The sequence below is a fragment of the Anolis carolinensis genome, chromosome 1, assembly GCF_035594765.1.
Source record: "Anolis carolinensis isolate JA03-04 chromosome 1, rAnoCar3.1.pri, whole genome shotgun sequence".
Taxonomy (NCBI): Eukaryota; Metazoa; Chordata; class Lepidosauria; order Squamata; family Dactyloidae; genus Anolis; species Anolis carolinensis.
This window is the reverse complement of record NC_085841.1, coordinates 166,748,033-166,769,185: the sequence shown is the minus strand read 5'-3', so window position 1 is coordinate 166,769,185 and position 21,153 is coordinate 166,748,033. Positions and strand designations below refer to the sequence as shown.

At 39.6% G+C, this 21,153-nt stretch overlaps 1 protein-coding gene across 6 annotated transcripts in view; it reads left to right on the top strand.

The window, feature by feature from the left end:
- LOC100552176 (phosphatidylinositol 3,4,5-trisphosphate 3-phosphatase TPTE2) overlaps positions 1-21,114 on the top strand; it is a 39,445-nt gene extending 18,331 nt beyond the window's left edge. For 5 of the 6 annotated variants that reach the window (XM_016995963.2, XM_008115572.3, XM_008115594.3 and 2 more), the window contains 12 exons: positions 232-295; positions 2,001-2,065; positions 3,687-3,747; positions 4,198-4,279; positions 8,013-8,101; positions 10,833-10,894; positions 12,731-12,811; positions 13,592-13,697; positions 14,678-14,775; positions 16,514-16,609; positions 19,419-19,489; positions 20,798-21,114. In XM_016995963.2, the coding sequence (XP_016851452.1) occupies positions 232-295; positions 2,001-2,065; positions 3,687-3,747; positions 4,198-4,279; positions 8,013-8,101; positions 10,833-10,894; positions 12,731-12,811; positions 13,592-13,697; positions 14,678-14,775; positions 16,514-16,609; positions 19,419-19,489; positions 20,798-20,900 (978 nt within the window). In that variant the 3' untranslated portion in view covers positions 20,901-21,114. The remainder of the gene's footprint in view (positions 1-231; positions 296-2,000; positions 2,066-3,686; positions 3,748-4,197; positions 4,280-8,012; positions 8,102-10,832; positions 10,895-12,730; positions 12,812-13,591; positions 13,698-14,677; positions 14,776-16,513; positions 16,610-19,418; positions 19,490-20,797) is intronic. The other variant, XM_062958319.1, reaches the window with a different exon arrangement.
- The last annotated feature ends 39 nt before the right edge of the window (positions 21,115-21,153 follow it).

The window sequence follows — 21,153 nt, the reverse complement described above, 5'->3', positions numbered from 1 at the left end:
GACCTAGTGTTTCCTTGGCATGCAGCATTTGATTTAGTCCAAGGTAGCTTCCTTGATTCATAAGGATAATCTTTAAAATGGCACCAAAGCAGTGTTATTTCATCTCTTGAAGTGAATGTAGACGTGATCTGGTACTGAACCAGCTATGACTTTCTATTGTGTTTATGGCTTAGGGTGGTTGGTTTCCCCGCCCTCTTGTTCCAATTTTCTTGTGTATGTTTTGGCTGGCAGGTCTCAGAAAACAAGAGGCGTTATACTAAGGATGGCTTTGATCTGGACCTCACCTATGTCACTGGTTTGTATCCTTTGGTAAGAGGTGGGGTGATTGATTTGTACAGGTAGTCCCTGAGTTATAAACATCCAATTTACAAACAACCCATAGTTAAGAACAGGGGTGAGACAATAGGAAGTGAGATACATCTTCTCCTCAAAGGGGAAATCCACTCCTGAAAGAGTTTTCATGGGGGAAAGGTGTTTCTCTCAACTGAAGCTTTATCACTATTCCTTGTTTCCATAACAAGCCAGATTTTTCAAAATCCTTTGATCACAGGGACAGAAAGTGAGGTGAAATCTTTTGAACAGGGACGCAGGCAACAAAACAAATGTCATCAAAGTGTTAATCCTCTCCTATGTTGTCCAAAGCAAAATAGATACATATATTTGGCTGGAGTTACACTTAAATATGTTCCTGTTCTGACTTACATAAAAATTCAACTTAAGAACAAGCTGGCAGAACCTATCTTGTTCATAACTTGGGGACTGCCTGTATATGTTTGCTGTAACTCAGTGGTTCTCAATCTGTGGGTCCCCAGATGTTTTGGCCATTAACTCTCAGAAATCCTAACAGCTGACTGGGATTTCTGGGAATTGTAGGCCAAAACACCTGGGGACCCACAGGTTGAGAACCACTGCTATAGTTGGTAATGGGAGCTTGCAGTATTCAGGCACCCAAGAACTGTGAAAAGTGTGTGAATTGACAGTCCCCTTTGCTTTCCTTCCCTCTTGGCCTTAAAAGCTGGAGTGATGTGACACTGCATGTACTTCTCCTAGGTATTGCTTTTCAGTTGGAAGTGAATAAATGCAATGGCAAATACTGCCAAATCTCTTAAGCAGTTAAAACCTAACTACATTCAATAAGACATTCAATAAGACAGTAACGTGCTTAGAGACATACTATGGAAGCCAAGATCCACCACTTGGACACTGCTTTTCTTGCCAATCTGCTGTTCTTGCCAAACTTTTGCGTCCTCTGTTCCGAAATGTCATGCCTTTCCCATCATGCATCTTACCAGAAAGACATTAGTTCTTGATTATTAAGCTAAATGAGTGAACTCGAGGCGTTAACATCCACATTAGGGACTGGTTCAATGGGACACATAGGTGTCATGGATCACTGATGGTCTTGAATAAAAGCTTGAATTCTGGTGGGAAACACTTGTTTTTGTGCTTTGAATTCAGATGCCACATTCCTTCCCTTCTCTGGGATATGTGCATATATTATTTTAATAGTTAGTGGGATTGCAGAAGAACATAGAATCTTAGAGCTGGAAGGGGCCACAGGGGCCGTCTAGTTCAACCTCGTCCCATGCATAGATTAGATACACAACTCTAATACTCCTCAGTTCAGTTCAAAAAGGTAGGTGCACACATCTTGTCAGTAATGTGGAAGATAAGAAATCTAGCTATTGATTCTAGATGTGTATGCCAAGTCTCCATGAGAAGGTCCTGAGACCATAGTCTTGGAATAGAGGCATAAAAACATCGGAAGTGGATGTCTGATCTGCGTATTAAGCATAGAATAACAACACCAAGAAGTCCTGATGCTTCTCAGCAGCTTTTTAGTTTGGTTGAGTTTCTTCCTATTTAAAAGAGAGGGATATGGAGTTATATGCACAGAGCATGCGGGTATCCCTGACATGACATTTCTATTTCAGTGTCTTCAAGAAATGCACTGTTTTCAATTATGTTACACTTGTTACACCTTTTTGTGTTTTTCTCAGCCCGTATTATAGCAATGTCATTTCCATCTTCTGGGCAGCAAGCTTTCTATAGGAATCCTATCAAGGTAACTTAAAATCAGAAAGATTGTGCAAATAGCATATGGTATTTTCTGAATCCTTATGAGTCCATTCTCTTTCCTCCCCTACCCTGCTCTTAACTGTTGCTGGTTTCATTTTAATTAATACTAGTAAAGTGATGGTTAGCAGTAGAGGAAAGATGTTTTTGCTCAGGTGAGTGAAGAATAGAAAGCAAAGTATTAGTGGGTTGCTGTGAGTTTTCTGGGCTGTATTGCCATGTTCCAGAAGCATTCCCTCCTGACGTTTCACCCACATCTATGGCAGGCATCCTCAGAGGTTGTGAGATATGTTGGAAACCAGGCAAGTGGGGTTTATATATCTGTGGAATGTCCAGGGTGGGAGAAAGAACTCTTTTCTGTTTGAGACAGGTATGAATGTTACAATTAGCCACCTTTTTAAAAATTATTTTTAAAGAAATATAACAGACAATCATGAAAGCGTGAAACAAGAAGTAAAATAACATAGACACACACAAAAAGAAAAAAAATACAGAAAGATATAAAGTTTTACGCTGTAGTGTACAGCCAGCGCTCGTTAAACTAATGGATATTCACAGAATGGCTGTACCGTTATTGTATCTTAACTTATCCTTGTCCCCCTAACCTCACCTGTGAGCCCAACCCCACAATTAGCCACCTTGATTAGCATTGAATAGCCTTGCAGTTTCAAAGCCTGGCTGCTTCTTGCCTGGGGGAATCCTTTGCTGGGAGGTGTTAACTGGCCCTGATTATTTACTGTCTGGAATTCCTCTGTTTTTCTGCCTGTTGTTCTTTATTTACTGTACTGATTTTAGAGTTTTTAAATACTAGTAGCCATATTTTGTTCATTTTCATGGTTTCCTCCTTTCTGTTGAATTTGTTCACATGCTTGTGGATTTCAATGGTTTCTCTGTGTAGTCTGACATTGTGGTTGTTCAAGTGGTCTATGTTCTCAAATAATATGCTGTGTCCAGGTTGGTTCATCAGGTGCTCTGCTATGCCTGACTTCTTTGGTTGAATTAGTCTGCAGTGCCTTTCGTGTTCCTTGATTCGTATTTGGGCAATGCTGCGTTTGATGGTCCCTACGTAAACGTCTCCACAGCTGCATGGTATATGGTAGACTTCTGCAGAGGTGAGAGGATCCCACCCTGGACATTCCACAGATATATAAACCCAACTTGCTTGGTTCCAACAGACCTTACAACCTCTGAGGATGCCTGTCACAGATGTGGAGAAATGTCAGGAGAGAATGCTTCTGGAACATGGCCATACAGCCTGGAAAACACACAGTAACCCAGAGATTCCAGCCATGAAAGCCTTCGAGAACAACAAACATTAGTTCTTGCATGAATCTGTGACTTGTCTTAAGTCTTTAACCATAAGTTCATTGTGTGCATCTTTTTAACATTTACTCAGCTGTGTTTGACTCCCAAACAAAGAAAAATTATATGTTCAGGTAGCCAATTTAAAGAATTAATATACTAATCAATGAATGTTTCAGTGGTATTAAGGAAAGAGAATTAAAGATTGACATAGAATGCTTTCTTTAAATATGAACTCTGTAGTGCTATTGCTCTCAGCCTTCTTTAGTATCACAAATTCTTTAAACATCTCACTTTGGTTTTTGTAGGATGTTGCAAAGTTCTTGGATATAAAACATGAAGGCCACTACAAAGTCTACAACCTTTGTAGTAAGTATGTTTCATTGTATCATTTAGCTGTCTGTCTTCAATACAGATGTTCTTTTTTAATTAGATCAAGCCTTTTATATCTGAGCATATCCAATAATATTTGCTTAAGATACCAAAATGCAGAGGTAATCTAAATCCACTCAGATTCCCTCCATTCTCTGCTGCATATTCGATACTTTAAATGAAGTGCTTATTACACCACCTTCAATTTGTCTACATTAGGCCTTACTTCAAGTTCAACTGGGTTCTTCATGCCAGGCCTCACACTTTGAAACCACACTTTGGCCACACATGGATGTCCTAAAGATGCATTCCTTTTTGCTTTTGCTTTTGTTTGTACAACTCCACATGGATCAATTGGTCAAAATGTTGGGCAAAACTAGCGCTACTTAGTCTTCCCATAGAAACTAGGTGTCTTTAATTAATATTTCTATACTTTTCTCCCTGCAGGTGAACAGGGCTATGACCCCAAGTATTTCCATTACAGGGTGGAAAGAATGTTTATTGATGATCACAATGTCCCTACTCTAGAGTAAGTGCCTCGCCAAGGTAGTGCTATGGGTATTTTACAAAAGGCTGGCCTGTAAATTTCAACAGCCTCATCAAGCCAGAACCAGTGGTTTAAAATTTGGAAATGTCTTTATCCCATGAGAAATTGTTTCACATTTTTTGATATTTTATTTGATACATTCCAACAATTAACAAAATTTTTGTGACGCATGTCTTATTTCAATATACATAATACCAAAGTAACTAATGCTTAAATGACATATTAAACAATCCTTTGGAATGTACCACCCTATCTACCTATGCTATCTACCTAGCAACATGCACACCCAGCCAGCCAGCGAGCAGGTGAACGGGGAGGGCTTTTGCGGCCCTCCCTGTTCACCCGCTCGGATTGCACGGAGGCTCGGACAAGCAGGGTTTTACTGTATAAGTACTTTAGATTTTTTTTCTGTGGCATGATTCAGGATGTTCAGAATATTCCTTATAGGGTCCGCTAATTTCCTGTTTTTTACAAATCCGTATTGATCTTCGTGAATTATCTCTGGGAGTATATCCTTCAGTCTATTAGCTAATATTTTGGTGAATATTTTGTAATCCACATTGCATAGGGATATTGGTCCGTACGAGTTAGGATCTGTTTCATCCTTATTTGGCTTTAAGATTGTTAGAATTTCGAAGAGTTTCAAAGAATTTGGTACAATTTTGTTTTCCCATTATTTCATTAAAGAGTATAAATAGGTAGGGAGTACAGTAGAGTCTCACTTATCCAAGCCTCGCTTATCCAAGCCTCTGGATTATCCAAGCCATTTTTGTAGTCAATGTTTTCAATATATCGTGATATTTTGGTGCTAAGTTCGTAAATACAGTAATTACAACATAACATTACTGCGTGTTGAACTACTTTTTCTGTCAAATTTGTTGTATAACATGATGTTTTGGTGCTTAATTTGTAAAATCATAACCTAATTGGATGTTTAATAGGCTTTTTCTTAATTCCTCCTTATTATCCAAGATATTCGCTCATCCAAGCTTCTGCTGGCCCGTTTAGCTTGGATAAGTGAGACTCTACTGTAATTTCATCTTTGAATATTTTATAGAAGTTTGTTGTAAATCCATTTGGCCCAGGTGATGTATTTGTTTTTAGGTTTTCTATTGTTTTTTGAATTTCTGATTTAATTATTGTACTAGTTAGAATAGATTCTGACTGTTTATTTATAGTTTTTCTGAAGAGGCCAATTTGTTTGGTTAGGTCTTTACCTTCGTAAAGTTTTTTCATAATAACTAGCCATAATCTCCCTAATTTCCTTATCTGTAGCTCTCAGATGTCCTCTATCATCTTTCAGCTTAAGTATTCTGTTTCTAGCTTGTTTTGATTTTAGGACTCTGGCCAGCCTCTTCGAATTATCAGTTGAATTTATTTGATAATTGTTTTTAATCCATAGGTATTTTTGTGGTTTCTATTTTATCTAAGTTGTTCAGTTGCTGTTTTTCCTCTTTCCATTTTGTTTTTTTCTCGACTGATGGGATTTTTTGAAAACGAAGGAATTCATCTTCAACCTCTGATCTTAATTTCTGAATTGTTTTCTTTTCTTTTCTATTGATTGCTATTTCCAATGAAATACAAGTACCCCTTATGGTTGCTTTAAAAGCATTCCATAATATCTCTTCTATTATTTGTGGTTGTCTGTTAAATCGAAATAATTCTTGAATCTGCTGTTTAATGACCTGTTTATCCTTTTCGTTAAAGGTTACCTTTAGGTTGAAAATCCATTTCCTTGGTGTCTTTCTTACTGCGATTCCTAATTTTAACAGAAGGGGAGCATGATCACCTGGCCAGTGATTCCCCACTTTAATCTCCCTTATTAGTGTTAATTCCAACTATGAAGTAGTCTATTGCAGAGAATTTTGCGTGCCTGTGGGAATAAAAGGTTGGGGTAGTTCCCTCCTCTCCTAATCTATTTTGTGCTTCTATGAGGTTCCATTTTTTAAAGTTTATTTTGCATTCAAGTCTGCCTGGGTTCCGCCCTGTTTTTTTGGTTTGTTTATAGAGTTCCATGTTAAGATCTCCCCCTGTTATTATATCTCCTTTGGCTTGTTTTTCAATTTTGGTGCAATACTTTTGTATAAATCCTAACTGATTTTTATTAGGGGCGTAGATACTTACAATAGTAGTCTCTTTATTATTCCGTGTATTACCCCTTAACCCATATAACACCCACTTATTACTTCCCATGTAAGCAGTTACAGACTTCTCTTCCTGCTTAAACAACTAATTAGCAATACATAATTAACAATCCAATTTGTAGATTCACTTAATAAACATTGTTTAGTAAGCACCTTAAGTTAAATTCCCTTCTTCAACTTTTAGTTGAGAAAGTACTTCCTTCTTGAGATTAATCAGTCTTAAATCTCTTACAATGTATTAGGTGTTTTAACAATTATAACTGTTAGTTTAACACATTTTATAAGCACATTTTTTTTTGTTCAGAGTGCATATTCCACAACTCAGTTAGCTAAAGTCCCACTATTTGTAGTTCCTTCTTGTTCGGGGCCTGTACTGGGATGCTTGTTGTTTCCCAGCTTTTTTTCCTAAGACCCTTCTTTTTTTTAAATGATCTGGCCTCGTGTGAGCTTCGGATCCTTCTTCTTCCTCAGTTGTTCTGCCAGTCCCTTCATCTGGATCTGTATCAGCTGAGTGACTCTTGGGTGAAGGACAAGTTAAATTCAGCTCCTTTAGCATCTTAATTCCTTCATGTGGAGTCCTCGCCGTGATTCCCCCCCCCCCCTTTGTAGATAACAATAGTAGCTGGAAAGGCCCAGGTGTAGTTAATCTTCTCTGTTCTGAGTCTATCTAACCGCCTTGAGAGAGGCTCTTTCATCTCTAGTTGATTTTGCCAAGTCCTGAAAGACTGATACTGTATTTCCATTATATTTTAAGTCCGGAACTTTTCTCAGGAACTTGTAGACTTTTAATTGTTTCACATTAATCTTAAATAGCATGTTTTCAGCAGCCTTGTTTAGGAGTTCATTATTTACACCTGTGGAGAGGATGCCTATTTGCCTAATATCTATCTGATGGTGAGCATGTCGTTTTAAGTCCTTCCTATGATAAGGAATCTTAGTTGTGGGCCAGAACGTAAGCATATTTAGCCATGCATTGTTGTAATGAAGGAAGTTTGGAGTAGCCGTTATGTGACACCCACCTTCACTCCATGTCATGATTTAATGAATTTTTGCATAAAACCCAAAAAATAGGGGAAATCCAGATAGGAAACATCAAGGCCAGCTATTACCTCCCAACAAAGGCAGGAAGCAGTCAGGCTTTGAAGCTGCAAGGCTATTCAATGCTAATCAAGCTGGCCAATTGCAACATTCACACTGCCTCAAAGAGACAAGAGTTCTTTCTCCTTCCCTGGACATTCCACAGATATATAAACCTCGCTTAGCTAGTTTCCAACAGACCTCACAACCTCTGAGGATGCCTGCCATAGATGTGGGTGAAACATCAGGAGAGAATGCTTCTGGAACATGGCCTTACAGCCTGGAAAACTCATAGCAACCCAGTGATTCCGGCCATGAAAGCCTTCGACAACACAGTTTTTGTATAGGTCTAACATGTCATATGAATAACACTGAAATAGATAACTTGGAGCTATATGAACTCTAATATTACTGCTCTGATCCAGAAGACTCTCTTCCTAGAAAAGTATACTGGAAGGATTCTCAAGGAAAATATTTCCTCTTTTGTACTTAAGGGACATGCTAAAGTTCACTGCTAGTGTCCGGAAATGGATGCAACAGGACGAGAACAATGTCATAGCAATACACTGCAAAGGAGGGAAGGGTAAGCATAAGCAATTACTTTTCTAACGGAAACATTGAGTCAGAACCGAAAAATTTGAACTGACCTGAGTATCATTTTGTTACCTAGTTCACATCTACATTTGTTCATCTTCTGCTAATCTTTGTATCGTTCCAATTTTAAAATATGTACTGCTGAAGCAAGCACATACATTTGTTCATCTTAATGAAAAAAATGTCCTATCATATTTGGTTTTCTTGGAATGCTTCCAGATTTCAGCTATTAAATTGTCACTTTTTATTTCTCTGAAGGAGGATTTTGAGGCATAGAAAATACATTATTAGTGAATTATTGGAAGATAAAACTTGGTGCCATTTTTCCTAATCCCAGACAAATGCCCCTAGGTAACTTTACTTGCATCCTGTTATGTGTGCTAATACTTAAAAAATAGCATTTGAATTCAAGAATTCAAGAAACTGAATTAATGTTGCATTTCAGTCATTTTAGATTGAGGATCTCACTGACAAGTTATAGCCTGACCTCTGTCCCAATCTCAATTGCAGAAAAGGAGGTCAAACTGTCATTAATTTTCTCAGTTGTACCTGATCACAAAACATTTACCTAGAGTTCGTGAAGCTTTGCATAAAAGGCTTGATGCGATTATAAGCATGTCAGTTTGGGAAGTTGAATTTCTGGAAGGTAAAGAGACACCAGGAGAGTTCTCAAGTACTCACAAGTCTTTAGATTTTTCTATAAGGAGGATACTGCTACAAATCTATGTATGACATCACTAGATAATTGCCAGAGCTAGATTTAGGTGCTAACTGAAAGCAGTGCAGGTGCTGGAGTACAGATGGTATGGGATAAAGCAGCAATACAACAAAGGATTCCCCCAGGCAGGAAGCAGCCAGGCTTTGAAACTGCAAGGCTATTTAATGCTAATCAAGGCGATCAGTTGCAACATTCACACTTGCCCCAAACAGACAAGAGTTCTTTCTCCCACCCAGGACATCCCACAGATATATAAACCCCACTTGCCTAGTTTCTAACAAACCTCACAATCTCTGAGGATCTATATGTGGATGAAATGTCAGGAGAGAATGCTTCTGGAACATTGCTATACAGCCCGGAAAACTCATAGCAACTCAGCAATATTTTTGTTGTCAGTGATTTATCATATATACAGTAGAGTCTCACTTATCCAAGCTAAACGGGCCGGCAGAAGCTTGGATAAGCGAATATCTTGGATTATAAGGAAGGATTAAGGAAAAGACTCTTAAACATCAAATTAGGTTATGATTTTACAAATTAAGCGCCAAAACATCATGTTATACAACAAATTTGACAGAAAAAGTAGTTCAGTACGCAGTAATGTTATGTTGTAATTACTGTATTTACGAATTTAGCACCAAAATATCACGATATATTGAAAACATTGACTACAAAAATGGCTTGGATTATCCAGAGGCTTGGATAAGCGAGGTTTGGATAAGTGAGACTCTACTGTATCATCATGAGAGCCAAGGCTATAAAAGCACTCATTAATGATACAGAAATAAATAAACTGGCATGCTCTCTGAAGCTCTCAAACAAATAGTCCTACACAATGCGGTACAACAGCTTGTCTTTTGTAAAGGGAAAGAAGGGATTGATTCTTTATCTTTCTGAAAATTAGGGAAAAATCCATTCTAAATCAGTGGTTCCCAAACATATTTGGCCCTTTCCAGAAAAAATATGACTCAGTGCCCCTGAAAAGGGGGGCGTGGCTTAGAGGGGTGGGTGTGGCTCCTGCTCAAGAGGGCGGGGCTGAGCCTCTCCCCTAGTCCAAGATTCAGGGCTGCGAGGGGAGGTGGGCAGGGCCACAAATGGGCAACCAAGACTGGGATGGGTGGAGTTACGAGCTCTGAGGCAGGGCTGAGCTTCGATCCCTGTCCTGCGGCGCCTGTCAGGACACAGGAGGTGGGGCTAGAGGAGGGGGCAGGGCCTTTTGCCAAGTGCCTGATAGGGCTGAACCTCTCTACCCCACCCTCGTGTTCTAACAAATGCCTCAGGGGATGTATACAGAGGCTCTTGGGAAGAGGCCCTGCCCCCACCCCTAGCCCCGCCCTTTAGTCCTAAAAGGCCTTTCAGGAGAGGTATAGAGGCTCAGCCCTGTCTCGCGCTCTTGGAAGGAGGCCCCGCCTTGTTTCCTAGCTCCGCCCTCTGTGTCCCAACAAGAGCCTCAGGAGAGGTATAGAAGATTCTCAGCCCTGTCTCGGGCTCTTGAGAAGAAGCCACGCCCATTCCTCTAGCTCCGCCCCCTGTGTGTCCTAACAGGCGTGTCAGGTGCTCAGCCCTGTCTCTGGCACTTGAGAAGAGGCCCCGCCCCTCCTCTGGCCCCGCCCCTGTGTCCTAATAGTTTCCATCACTGCCCCCCTGGATCGCTCCAGCACCCACTGGGGGGCGGTAGCGCCCACTTTGGGAATCACTGTTCTAAATTAAGAGATTCCCAATGATTAAAGGATTTGGGCTGCAAGGGGAAATAGTCTCTGGCGTAAATCCCTAAAAATGGTGATTAGTGGTTGCAAGAACCTATGCGGGAGTACAGCAGTTGGCAAACAAATTGAGTGAGGATAGAGAATGGCATTTTGCAGTGTCCAGTGAGTTGGCGTGAAAGGTAGGTTGTAGGCAGGATCAGATATGTTTCAGATTTGAAGGGAGGCATGGGAAATAATATGGTCTAGTGCAAGTGGGCTATATTCTTGAGACATTGCTGTTTTCTTTTTTTATACAGGTCGGACGGGAACAATGATTTGCATCTGGCTTATTGACAGCAACCAGTTTGATAGTGCCAAGGTACAGAAAGCAAGGGTGGTGATCTTTGACTTGTCTCTGATCGAACTGAAACACTTACATTCTGAGCTGTGCAAATCAGTCCGTTTTTGAAGGAAGGGGGCTCATAAACACATCAGCTTTTGTCAACATTGGAGTGGAGAGGAGTACTCTTTGGATGTGCTGACATTATAGAGTAGCCCAACAAGACTGTGCAAACACTCCATGGTATTTCAGCTGATTTTGTCTGTTAAACAGCAACATTGAACATGGTCCTTAGGTTTGATGTGCCCAAGTGCCTTTTTAAAATTGTGTCAGAAGCAAATTGAGAATATACTGTAAGTTGTTTCTAGTGGTGAGAGAATTGGCCATCTACTAGGACGTTGCCCAGGGGGCGCCCGGATGTGTTACTATCCAGGTGCCACATGTGATAGAATCAGATCACAATAAATACATTACCTTTAAACAAAGATATATCAATTATCAACCCTTCTGTTGATTCAATTATCTAAAGCCTACATAGCAGATGTATCTCAAAACTGGCACCCTCTCTTGTGCAAGGGGAGAAGAGGGTGTCGCTTTTTGGATCCATCTGCTGTGTAGGCTTTAGATTTATTGGGAACCCTTGGACTATATGGGAAATGGAGTAGGGGGGTGCAAAAAGGAAAATGATAATATGGTTGCATTCATGCCTCCCCTACACACATAAGAGGGGAGGGGAGCGGCCAGACACTTCCCATCCACAGATAATTTTGATAGCTTTCGGTTTGACCATTGGATGAAACTCCGTCTATGAATTGGAATTTGTAAACTTAAAAGGAACAGGGAGGAACTGAGTTCTCTTTTATTAGGAGCAAGATTCCCATTGCTTGCACCCTGTATAGATATCATAGTTAAAGATATCATCAGGATTGTGGAAGGCCTACATGTTTTATGTATTATGTGTGACTGCTGTTTTATAGTTTTATAATTTTAATGGTTTTAGTCTATTGTCGTTGTTTTGATATGTGTTGTTTTATACATGTCAAGCATTGAATTTTGCCATTGATTATGTTGGGAACTGCTTTGAGTCACTCTAGGGCTGAGAAAAGTGTAATAAATAAATATAGAAGATCCACATTTGGAGCAAGGTTTATGTTTTAACAATGGAGTTTCCCAAACTTCTTCTCCATTCTGCCATGAGCTTGAAAATCTGCTCTTGTGAAATTCCTAGAAATGGTGCGGGATATTGTAAAATTTACGTGACCCCAAAAAAGAAACTTTTGGATGAGAACACAGTATCTGGGGCGCCCTCCATTGCGGATACATAGCATAAAACTCTATGGATTGTGTTAAGCAATTCTTCTATTGAATGGAAACATTGCATACCTCTGAATGCACCTGTACCCCTAGATGTACAATAGCACCACATATATTGATCAATTTCTATAACCTTGAATTGGATACATATTGTGTACATTCTGCATTGGATAGAGAAGTCCAGTTGCTTCCATAGAGGAACTTACACCTAAAAACACTACCAGGATTCTGGTGAATCTGTTGCTTTAATGCCACTTATTACAGTATCACAGGAGCCGCAGTTGTACAATGGGTTAAACCTTTGTGCCAGCTGAATTGCTTACCTGAAGGTTGCTGGCTTGAATCCACGAGACGGAGTGAGCTCCCATCTGTCAGCTGTAGCTTGCAGGGAGAAGCTAGAGAGAAACCTCCCAGCTAGATCATAACACATCCGAGCGTCCCCTGGGCAATGTCTCTGTAGACAACCAATTATCTCACACAAGAAGTGACTTGCAGTATGTTCTCAGGTTGCTTCTTAAAAAAAACAAAAACAACAATATCACAACTCTCTTCTGTTTTTAGGACAGTTTGAACTACTTTGGTGAGAGGAGAACAGATACAAGCACAAGTTCCAAGTTCCAGGGTGTTGAAACTCCATCCCAGGTAAGCATCTACATTGAAGTGCTGCTTAAGACATTACAGGCAGTTCTATGGCATGCATTAATGTAATAAATAGATGGTCGAAATGTATGGGACTTTATTGTCCGAGACCTTTTTTCCATCTCCTTGGATTTTGGATGGTATCGAAGCTACTTCCAATCCAGTGAATGATTGAAATTCTATCACCTGATGCCCACATGTATCCTTTTGGGGTTCAATGTAGTTCTTGGGATTTTCTGACCTCATGAAAAGTTTCAGCCCTCAATGTTAAAAATTTAGCCCAAACAATACATTGAAATCTTTGCAAGACTGTTACATGCTATTTTAGAATGCTCCTCACTCCAAACAGACCCGTATACAGTGGTCCTAAATGCATCTGGAAGTGTTGTGTCATCTGGTAGTCCAAAATGATAGCCCTGGCAATGAACTATGGCCTGAGGAGGAGAAAATGGAGGTGGCGGGACTCCAGCCTTCTGAATTCTAGAGCATCCTCACTACTGCATTACAGGTTGGAGGAACAGCAAACCTTGACTTGGGTTATGGAATGTTTGCATAAAGTTTAGGCAGTGATGGGTTTTCAGGCCTTTCTTCCCTTGTAGCTAAAGAGTGGCAAAATCTCGCCGTTTTCAAGATTGTCTTATTGGTTTGATTTGCCTTGGGACCTGTACTCTTTTAGAGTGCCAGGTCCCAAGAAGGAATTAGAATTATATTTAAAAAATTGTAGTAACTTCATAACTTTATAAAAAAAATTCATTTAAAACATGCTTAACATTTTGTTTGTAGAGTAGATACGTTGGATATTATGCCACTTTGAAATTTGTGTACAACTTGAACCTCCCACCAGTGAGACCACTGAAGATCAAAAGCATAAAACTCTATGCTATCCATGGTAAGAGTCACAGAAAATGTGTGTGTGTGTGCTTTTAGATATATGGTAACACCATGAATTTCATAGGATTTTTTTTAGACAAGGAATATTAAGAGGTGTTTTGCCAGTTCCTTCCTCTAAAATGCAACCTACAGCACCTGGTAATTATTAGTAGTCTCCCATTAGCTAACCAGAGCTGACACTGCTTAGCTTCTAAGATCGGATGGGCTTTTGGTGCCTTTAGGGTATTTATTAGGCCTATGTTGTTGCCTATGTTGTGAAGCCACCTTGAGTCCCCCTCGGAGTTGAGAAAGGCCGGGTAAAAGTGCTGTAAATAAATACTAAATAAATTTCCTACAAAATTGAAAGCAAGCTGGGTTGCTGTGAGTTTTCTGAGCTATGTGGCCATGTTCCAGAAGCATTCTCATATGATGTTTCATCCACATCTATGGCAGGCATCCTCAGAGGTTGTGAGGTATATTGGAAACTAGGCAAGGGAGGGTTATGTATCTATGGATGGTCTAAGGTCTGTTGGTGGCAAGTGTGAATGTTGCAGTTAATCACCTTGATTAGCATTGAATGGCCTTGTAGCTTCAAAGCCTGCTTGGGGGAATCCTTTCTTGAGAGGTGTTAGCTGGCCCTGATTGATTCATGTATGGAATTCCTGTTTTCTGAGTGTTGTTTTTTATTTACTGTCCTGATTCTAGAGGTTTTTTTTAATACTGGTAGCCAGATTTTTTTCATTGTCATGCTTTCCTCCTTTCTGTTGAAATTGTCCACATGCTTGTGGATTTCAATGGCTTCTCTGTGTAGTCTGACATGGTGGTTGTTAAAGTGGTCCAGCATTTCTGTGTTCTCAAATAATATGCTGTATCCAGGTTGGTTCATCAAGTGCTCTGCTCTGGCTGACCTCTCTGGTTGAGTTAGCAAGCTGCTCATAGACCTGAATTGCAGGATTTCATCCAAGCGATTATCTCACCCATCTTGTTCATTTCTTTTAGATGTTGGAAAAGGTAATGGGACTGATTTGAGAGTGATGGTAATCAAGGAAAAGCGAGTGGTTTTTCGTTGTTTTGGTGCCACCCAGGAGAACTGCAAGGTAAGAGGCGCCTGAGTTAATCCAAAGAGCCAGTGATCTCAGGGACCTGGGATTGTCTTCCTAGGCAGGTTTTTGTGCAGGAAAAATACCCACACACTGTGCAGTGTGGCCTGAATGCATTTCTGGATAAAAGAATTGTAGTTTGGGGAAGGGAGGCGCACTGGGAACAACACAAAAGCCAAAAGAGATTTCTTAAAATGAATTGTTCAGCCATTAAAATACCTGCATTTTTAAAGTTGAACTCCTTCATGCAGCAAACAAAGTACAGTAGAGTTTCACTTATCCAAGCTAAACGGGCCGGCAGAAGCTTGGATAAGCGAATATCTTGGATAATAAGGAGGGATTAAGAAAATGCCTATTAAACATCAAATTAGGTTATGATTTTACAAATTAAGTACCAAAACATCATGTTATACAACAAATTTGACAGAAAAAATAGTTCAATACGCAGTAATGTTATGTTGTAATTACTGTATTTACGAATTTAGAACCAAAATATCACGATATATTGAAAACATTGACTACAAAAATGTCTTGGATAAGCAAGGCTTGGATTAGTGAGACTCTACTGTAGTTAAAATGGACAAAGAGGTAAGAAGAAGGGAAGCTGTTTATTCCACTTTTGTCCATCCACATGTAGTAAAAAATCACTACCAATATTTAGTACACAATTCTGAAATACAGTAGAGTCTCACTTATCCAACACTCGCTTATTCAACATTCTGGATTATCCAATGCATTTTTGTAGTCAATGTTTTCAATATAACATGATATTTTGGTGCTAATTTTGTAAATATAGTAATTACAACATAACATTACTGCGTATTGAACTACTTTTTCTGTCAAATTTGTTGTACAACATGTTTTGGTGCTTAATTTGTAAAATCATAACCTATTTTGATGTTTAATAGGCTTTTTCTTAATCTCTCCTTATTATCCAACATATTCGCTTATCCAACATTCTGCCGGCCCGTTTATGTTGGATAAGTGAGACTCTACTGTACTCCAAAATTTTGCATGCAGAATGGCATACAGTACAAGGATATCCTTTCCTGAAAAATAAAATTTTAAAACATGGCTAAAAAACTCAGCAGTCACTGCAAATGGGAAGCGAAATGTGGGATACAAGTGCTGTGTTTATCTTGCCATCACTGCAGGATTCTTTTTGAACTGCACATGTGAGCCGTATTCCCACAAGTAGTAATAGATTAACAGGAAAGTTAGACAGGAGGAATTTAATGGAGACAAAGGAATGCTTGTATCATGAGATAAATACATTTCCAAAGGGTGGATTCATTTGGGTTACTGGCTGTATTCACAGCATGGCCAATCATTGCCTAGGTCTCCACCAGAGATGGCCATTAATGCTGCATACTGTTATCTTAAACCACTGTAACTCCTTCCAAAGGTAACTTCAGGAGCCTGTGGCATGACTTTTCATCTCGTCCTCCTCCTTGTGTGAAATTAGGCAACGCTACTGATGTATGCATTTGGGAAAAACATCTGAAGCACACATATACTTCATGAGTTGGGATGGTATTGTTGGAAGCCTATCTAATTTGTTTGTTTGAGTAGATGGAATATCAGACCCTCCTTTGGAAAAATGCTCAGAATCACAATGATTTCAGTCAAGAGAAAGGGCAGGACTAAGGCGAGGGCTCAGCAGGTGGTCTTTGCTGGTTGTGTTGGTCATCATGGGATCACAACAAGACTGAGATGTCCTTCTGCTTCTTTGCAGCTGTTCTTTGATGGTGAAAATGACTGGGTGGTGATTGGCTTAGAAAACTGTCCTGTTGTTAAGAATGATGTCAAAATCAGATTCGAATCTTCTTCTGTAAGTAAAAAGCTTTGTAGTTGTGTCCCTGTTTCCAGTGACAATATGCCAGATCTTACCTGAAACAGAAGGCTGATTGATTACTCCTTATTGGGCTTACAAGAGCAGAGACCTTGGGTACAGGGATCTTACAGTCAATGAGATTTGCATTTTTAAAAACTTTATGTAATGAATTTATTGTTATGTGTCCTCAATTTATTTCTGACGTATTGTGACCCTGAGGTGACCCTATAATGGAATGTTCTTAACAGGATTCCTTCAGAGAGCCAAGCCTTCGCATTCTCTGTGAAAAGGTGACTTGCCCATGGTCACCAAAGTAGATGTCACCATGACCAAGTGTAGATTAAAACTGGTGTAAGTGCAACACTCAAACTACTACACCACTGCCTCTGTCGTTGAGGAACCATCAAGTCAAATAGTTATATTCTTATTTTATTATGTAGAGAGGACTGAAGGTTTTCTCAGTTTGGAAGAAAAATTAGAGTGAAGAGTTTATGAAACTAGCTTGATGTAGAAAAGCTGCTCTATTTTCATTAATAAATGCCATTGAAGAGAGAGTGAAACAAAAACAAGAAAAACTCCTAAGGCACCATAAAACTACCAAATGTATTATAACATGAGTTTTTCTGGACAACAGCCCAATTCCCCTGGTGATAGGTACATTGAACATATGCATAAATAGTATACTGCAGATTGGAGGTCAGGGGTTTGAAGCATGAGGTCCTCCATTTATTGCAGAATTGCAACTACAGTATGGCCACTCTGTCTGTGGGGAATACATTCCTGGACTTCGTGCAGATACATAAAACTGCAAATAGCAAACCTTTCTGGCCCGAGAATTCCATAGAGTAGAGCTTTCCAAACATTTCATTTTGGTGACACTCTTTTTAGACATTCATCATTTCGCAACACAGTAATTCAGTTTTACTAGCAATAGAACACTAAACCACCCCCTTATAAGAGACATAGGCACATACATACATTGTAATAAGGAAATATATGGGGATACAACATAACTTATGAAAGCCTTTAATTTATATTTTAAAAAATATATGATTTGTGAGGTCATAACATACATTTCCAATATTTTGTCATTTATGAATAGCAATATGTTACTAATACCAATCGGCACATTTGCTGCGTAAATATACTTGCAAGTTGGTATTGTTTATTTCACATAGATTTAGAGATTTCTCTTTACATTCATGCACACACCTACTCACTGCAGCTGACACACTAACATGTTGTGACACACAATTTGCAAAGCTCTGCCATAGAGTCATGCTAGAGGACCTAGAAAATGTTTAGAAATATTTTGTCAGATGCGAATAAACGAAACTGCAGGTACCAGTCCCAACGATATGGAGGTTGTCCTATAAGCACTGGCTATGATAGGTGATGTTGATGGATAATGGTTTGTTGTAGTCCAACTACATCTGGAGGATTGTGCTGTCTCCAGCTATACTGTAGACCAGTGTCTCAAACTCTGCTCCTCCAGATGTTTTGAACTTCAGCTCCCATAATTCCTAACAGCTGGTAAGCTGGCTGTAGACAGTGAGGTCTGAGTTAAAATGATGTCAAAAGTACTGACAGTGGCAGCTACAGTATTAACATTATCATTAATGTTTTGTTTACATTTAGGCTTTCTTCACTTTCTACAATCCCTCAGCAGCTATGTATTCTTTTGCACTCACGCCTGTGTAGCTACAAGTAAAGTGTCACTAGTCTGCCCCTCTGGAGATTGACAGATTGTAGTAAACTACCATAAACTGTAGGGCCAGTACAGAGTTGCAGCTCCAGTGCTAAGCTGTGAATACAGTAGCCTTGCTGATGCTGCATACTAGAATAAAAGGCCTTAAGCAAACTACAGGGTTCCTCAAACACCACCCAGCCCCTGACTGCATTCCAGGGGATAATTCTGACTTGCCTTTCAGAATCACCTTGAGTTTCATTTCTGGGAGAAAAGTAGAATAAAAAAATCAGGGTTTAAAGTGTTAGCTCTCCAAAAGTAATGCATTCTCTTATTTCTTATCCCTGAAATCCAGACAGTTGTCATCTATTGTTTCTTAGTTCTAATAAGTTGCATTACACCCACCTAATATGGTTGATATTTCTGGTTGTGTTTTTTTTTCTTCTAAACTTAGTCCATTCAGCTCTCACGGGAGGTCTTCTTCTGACCACTCCCTCTGTCCCCTAAAAAGTGACCTCTTGGCTTGGATTTTGCTATGAGAAAGTATATGTTGTTTCAATAACTCAGTTTTCAGGAACAGCCCCATCCCACTCTCAGAAGAAAATAATGCCAGACCCACGTTTTGTAGGAAAAAGGAACATTTGAGTGCTCATCTCTTTGGTAAAATAAAGTGTTTGGTTGTTGTTATTTATTTATTGTCTTTATATACCACTTTTTCACCCGAGGGGACTCAAAGTAGTTCCCAACATATTCAGTGGCAAAAATTCAATGCCTTAAATGTATAAAACATTTATTTTCAAGAATCAACTACAATATATGATCCCAATATCTGCAGAACTGTGGTTTCGTTCATCCACAAAAGACAAAATATGCTATCTAGACATTTTCATTTCAATAGAGTTCACTATTATCCATGCTTTTGTGCATCCATGAGGAGTCCACAAATGTATCCCCTGCAAATTTAGGGCTCATACCATATTAACAGTGTGTCATAATTATGTCTTGTATTGCATCCAAGCTTTGAAATAAAGAAAATGCAATTGTGTGCAATACAGCTAGGTAGCAGATGCAAAGAGCTTTGAAAACGATAGTAAAACTGATTTCCTTGTTGACATGCAGGATATTCCAAAAGGTTATGATGACTGTGTTTTCTTCTTCTGGTTCAACACTTCCTTCATAGAAGACAACAGGTCAGTTGTAATGTGTTTGACAGCAGAGGCCTGGAGTGGAAAAGCTTATTTTGTACTTGGCTTGAGGGCTAGTGTGTGAGATTCTTGACCTTCATGAATGGCTGGCTCAAGCCAAGCCTTTAGGATTAAGAGGCAGTTGATTCTTTCTTATAATGGAGAGCATGCTTCTCTGTGGGTAAACCACCTCTGCTCCTCCATACTCCAAGAGAGTAGGGCATGACATCTATCCAGACCTTTTAAGAGATCCAGGCTAAGGAATGCTTCCTCTGTCTTCAGAAGTGAGGGAATGAGCTTAGCTTTCTGCTGTTCTCTTTTTGTATTCATTATGAATACAACTTCTTTGGCTGCTACTACACAATTCCTATCTAGGTGTAAACTTGATTTACTCTGTAGGAAGACTTAAGCTGGCAGCTTTAAGCAGTGAATGTTTCATCCATTTCTAAGCATGTACAGTGGTGGCGTTATTATAGTAAATGAGGATAATGATAATTTTCACAGGTACAGTTGATTTTTTGGTTTGTTTTTTTGTTGTTAGGAACAACTTGAGAAACTACAAGTCACTTCTGGTGTGAGTACATTGGCCGTCTGCAAGGACGTTGCCCAGGGGACACTCAGATGTGTTATCAGCCTGTGAGAGGCTTCTCTCATGTCCCTGCATAAGAAGCTGAAGCTGACAGATGGGAATTCACCCCACTCTCTGGATCTGAACTGCCGACCTTTCGGTCAGCATTCTTGCCGGCACAAGGGTTTAACCCATTGCGCCACCGGGTACAATTGGTAGAAGAGAAGCAGTGACCCTTCAGATGTTTTAAGCTACAATTTACACACATTCATGTTGTTGTTATGTGCCTTCAAGTGTTATGGCGACCCTAAAGCATATCTATCAGCTAGCAGGTTCTTGACAAGGTTTGCCCAGAGGAGCTTTAACTTTGTCTTCCTCTAAGGCTGAGAGAATGTGACTTGCTCAATGTGACAGAGTGGGTTTTCATGGCTGCTTGAGTGGGGATTCAAACCCTGGTCTTCAATCCTAGTCCAGTACTCAAACCACTACACCAAACCTCCACTACAGCATAGCTGTAACCAACAAAGACGTCCCAACAAACAAAAAATGCAGCAGCAATTAATTGTGTGTGGAAATGTTGGAAGTGAGGTCAGGATAGTTATACATTGAAGTACACATTTCAATGTTCGGCTGAAGGGTATTTACAACAAAAATATCTTTAAAACTTCCTGTTTTATCAAAGATGGACAATTTGTCCTTTCTTGCAAATATATGTGCATTGCCACTCTTCCCTTTTCCCTCCCCAGACTTTACTTACCAAGAAATGAACTCGATAACCTACACAAGCCAAAAATGTGGAAGACTTTCAGCGAGAAGTTTGCTGTAGAGGTGAACTTCACTGAACCATAACCAGGAATGAGCAGCAATGGTTTTAGATGGCGTTACTTGCTACTCGCTTTTCTCCCAGAATCATGTCGCTTTACTTCTATGTGTTCCAAAACTTTTCCTCCACATTTGTAGTCAAAGCCACAACACTTAAAGGTTTAACCAAAAGGTTGCCTGGTTCTCTCAGTATGTATGCTGCTGCTTTATGGTGATTAAAATAATTAATTTTGCCAACTGGTTTGTGTGAGTAGAATGGAGTTTTTGGTCGATTTATTTT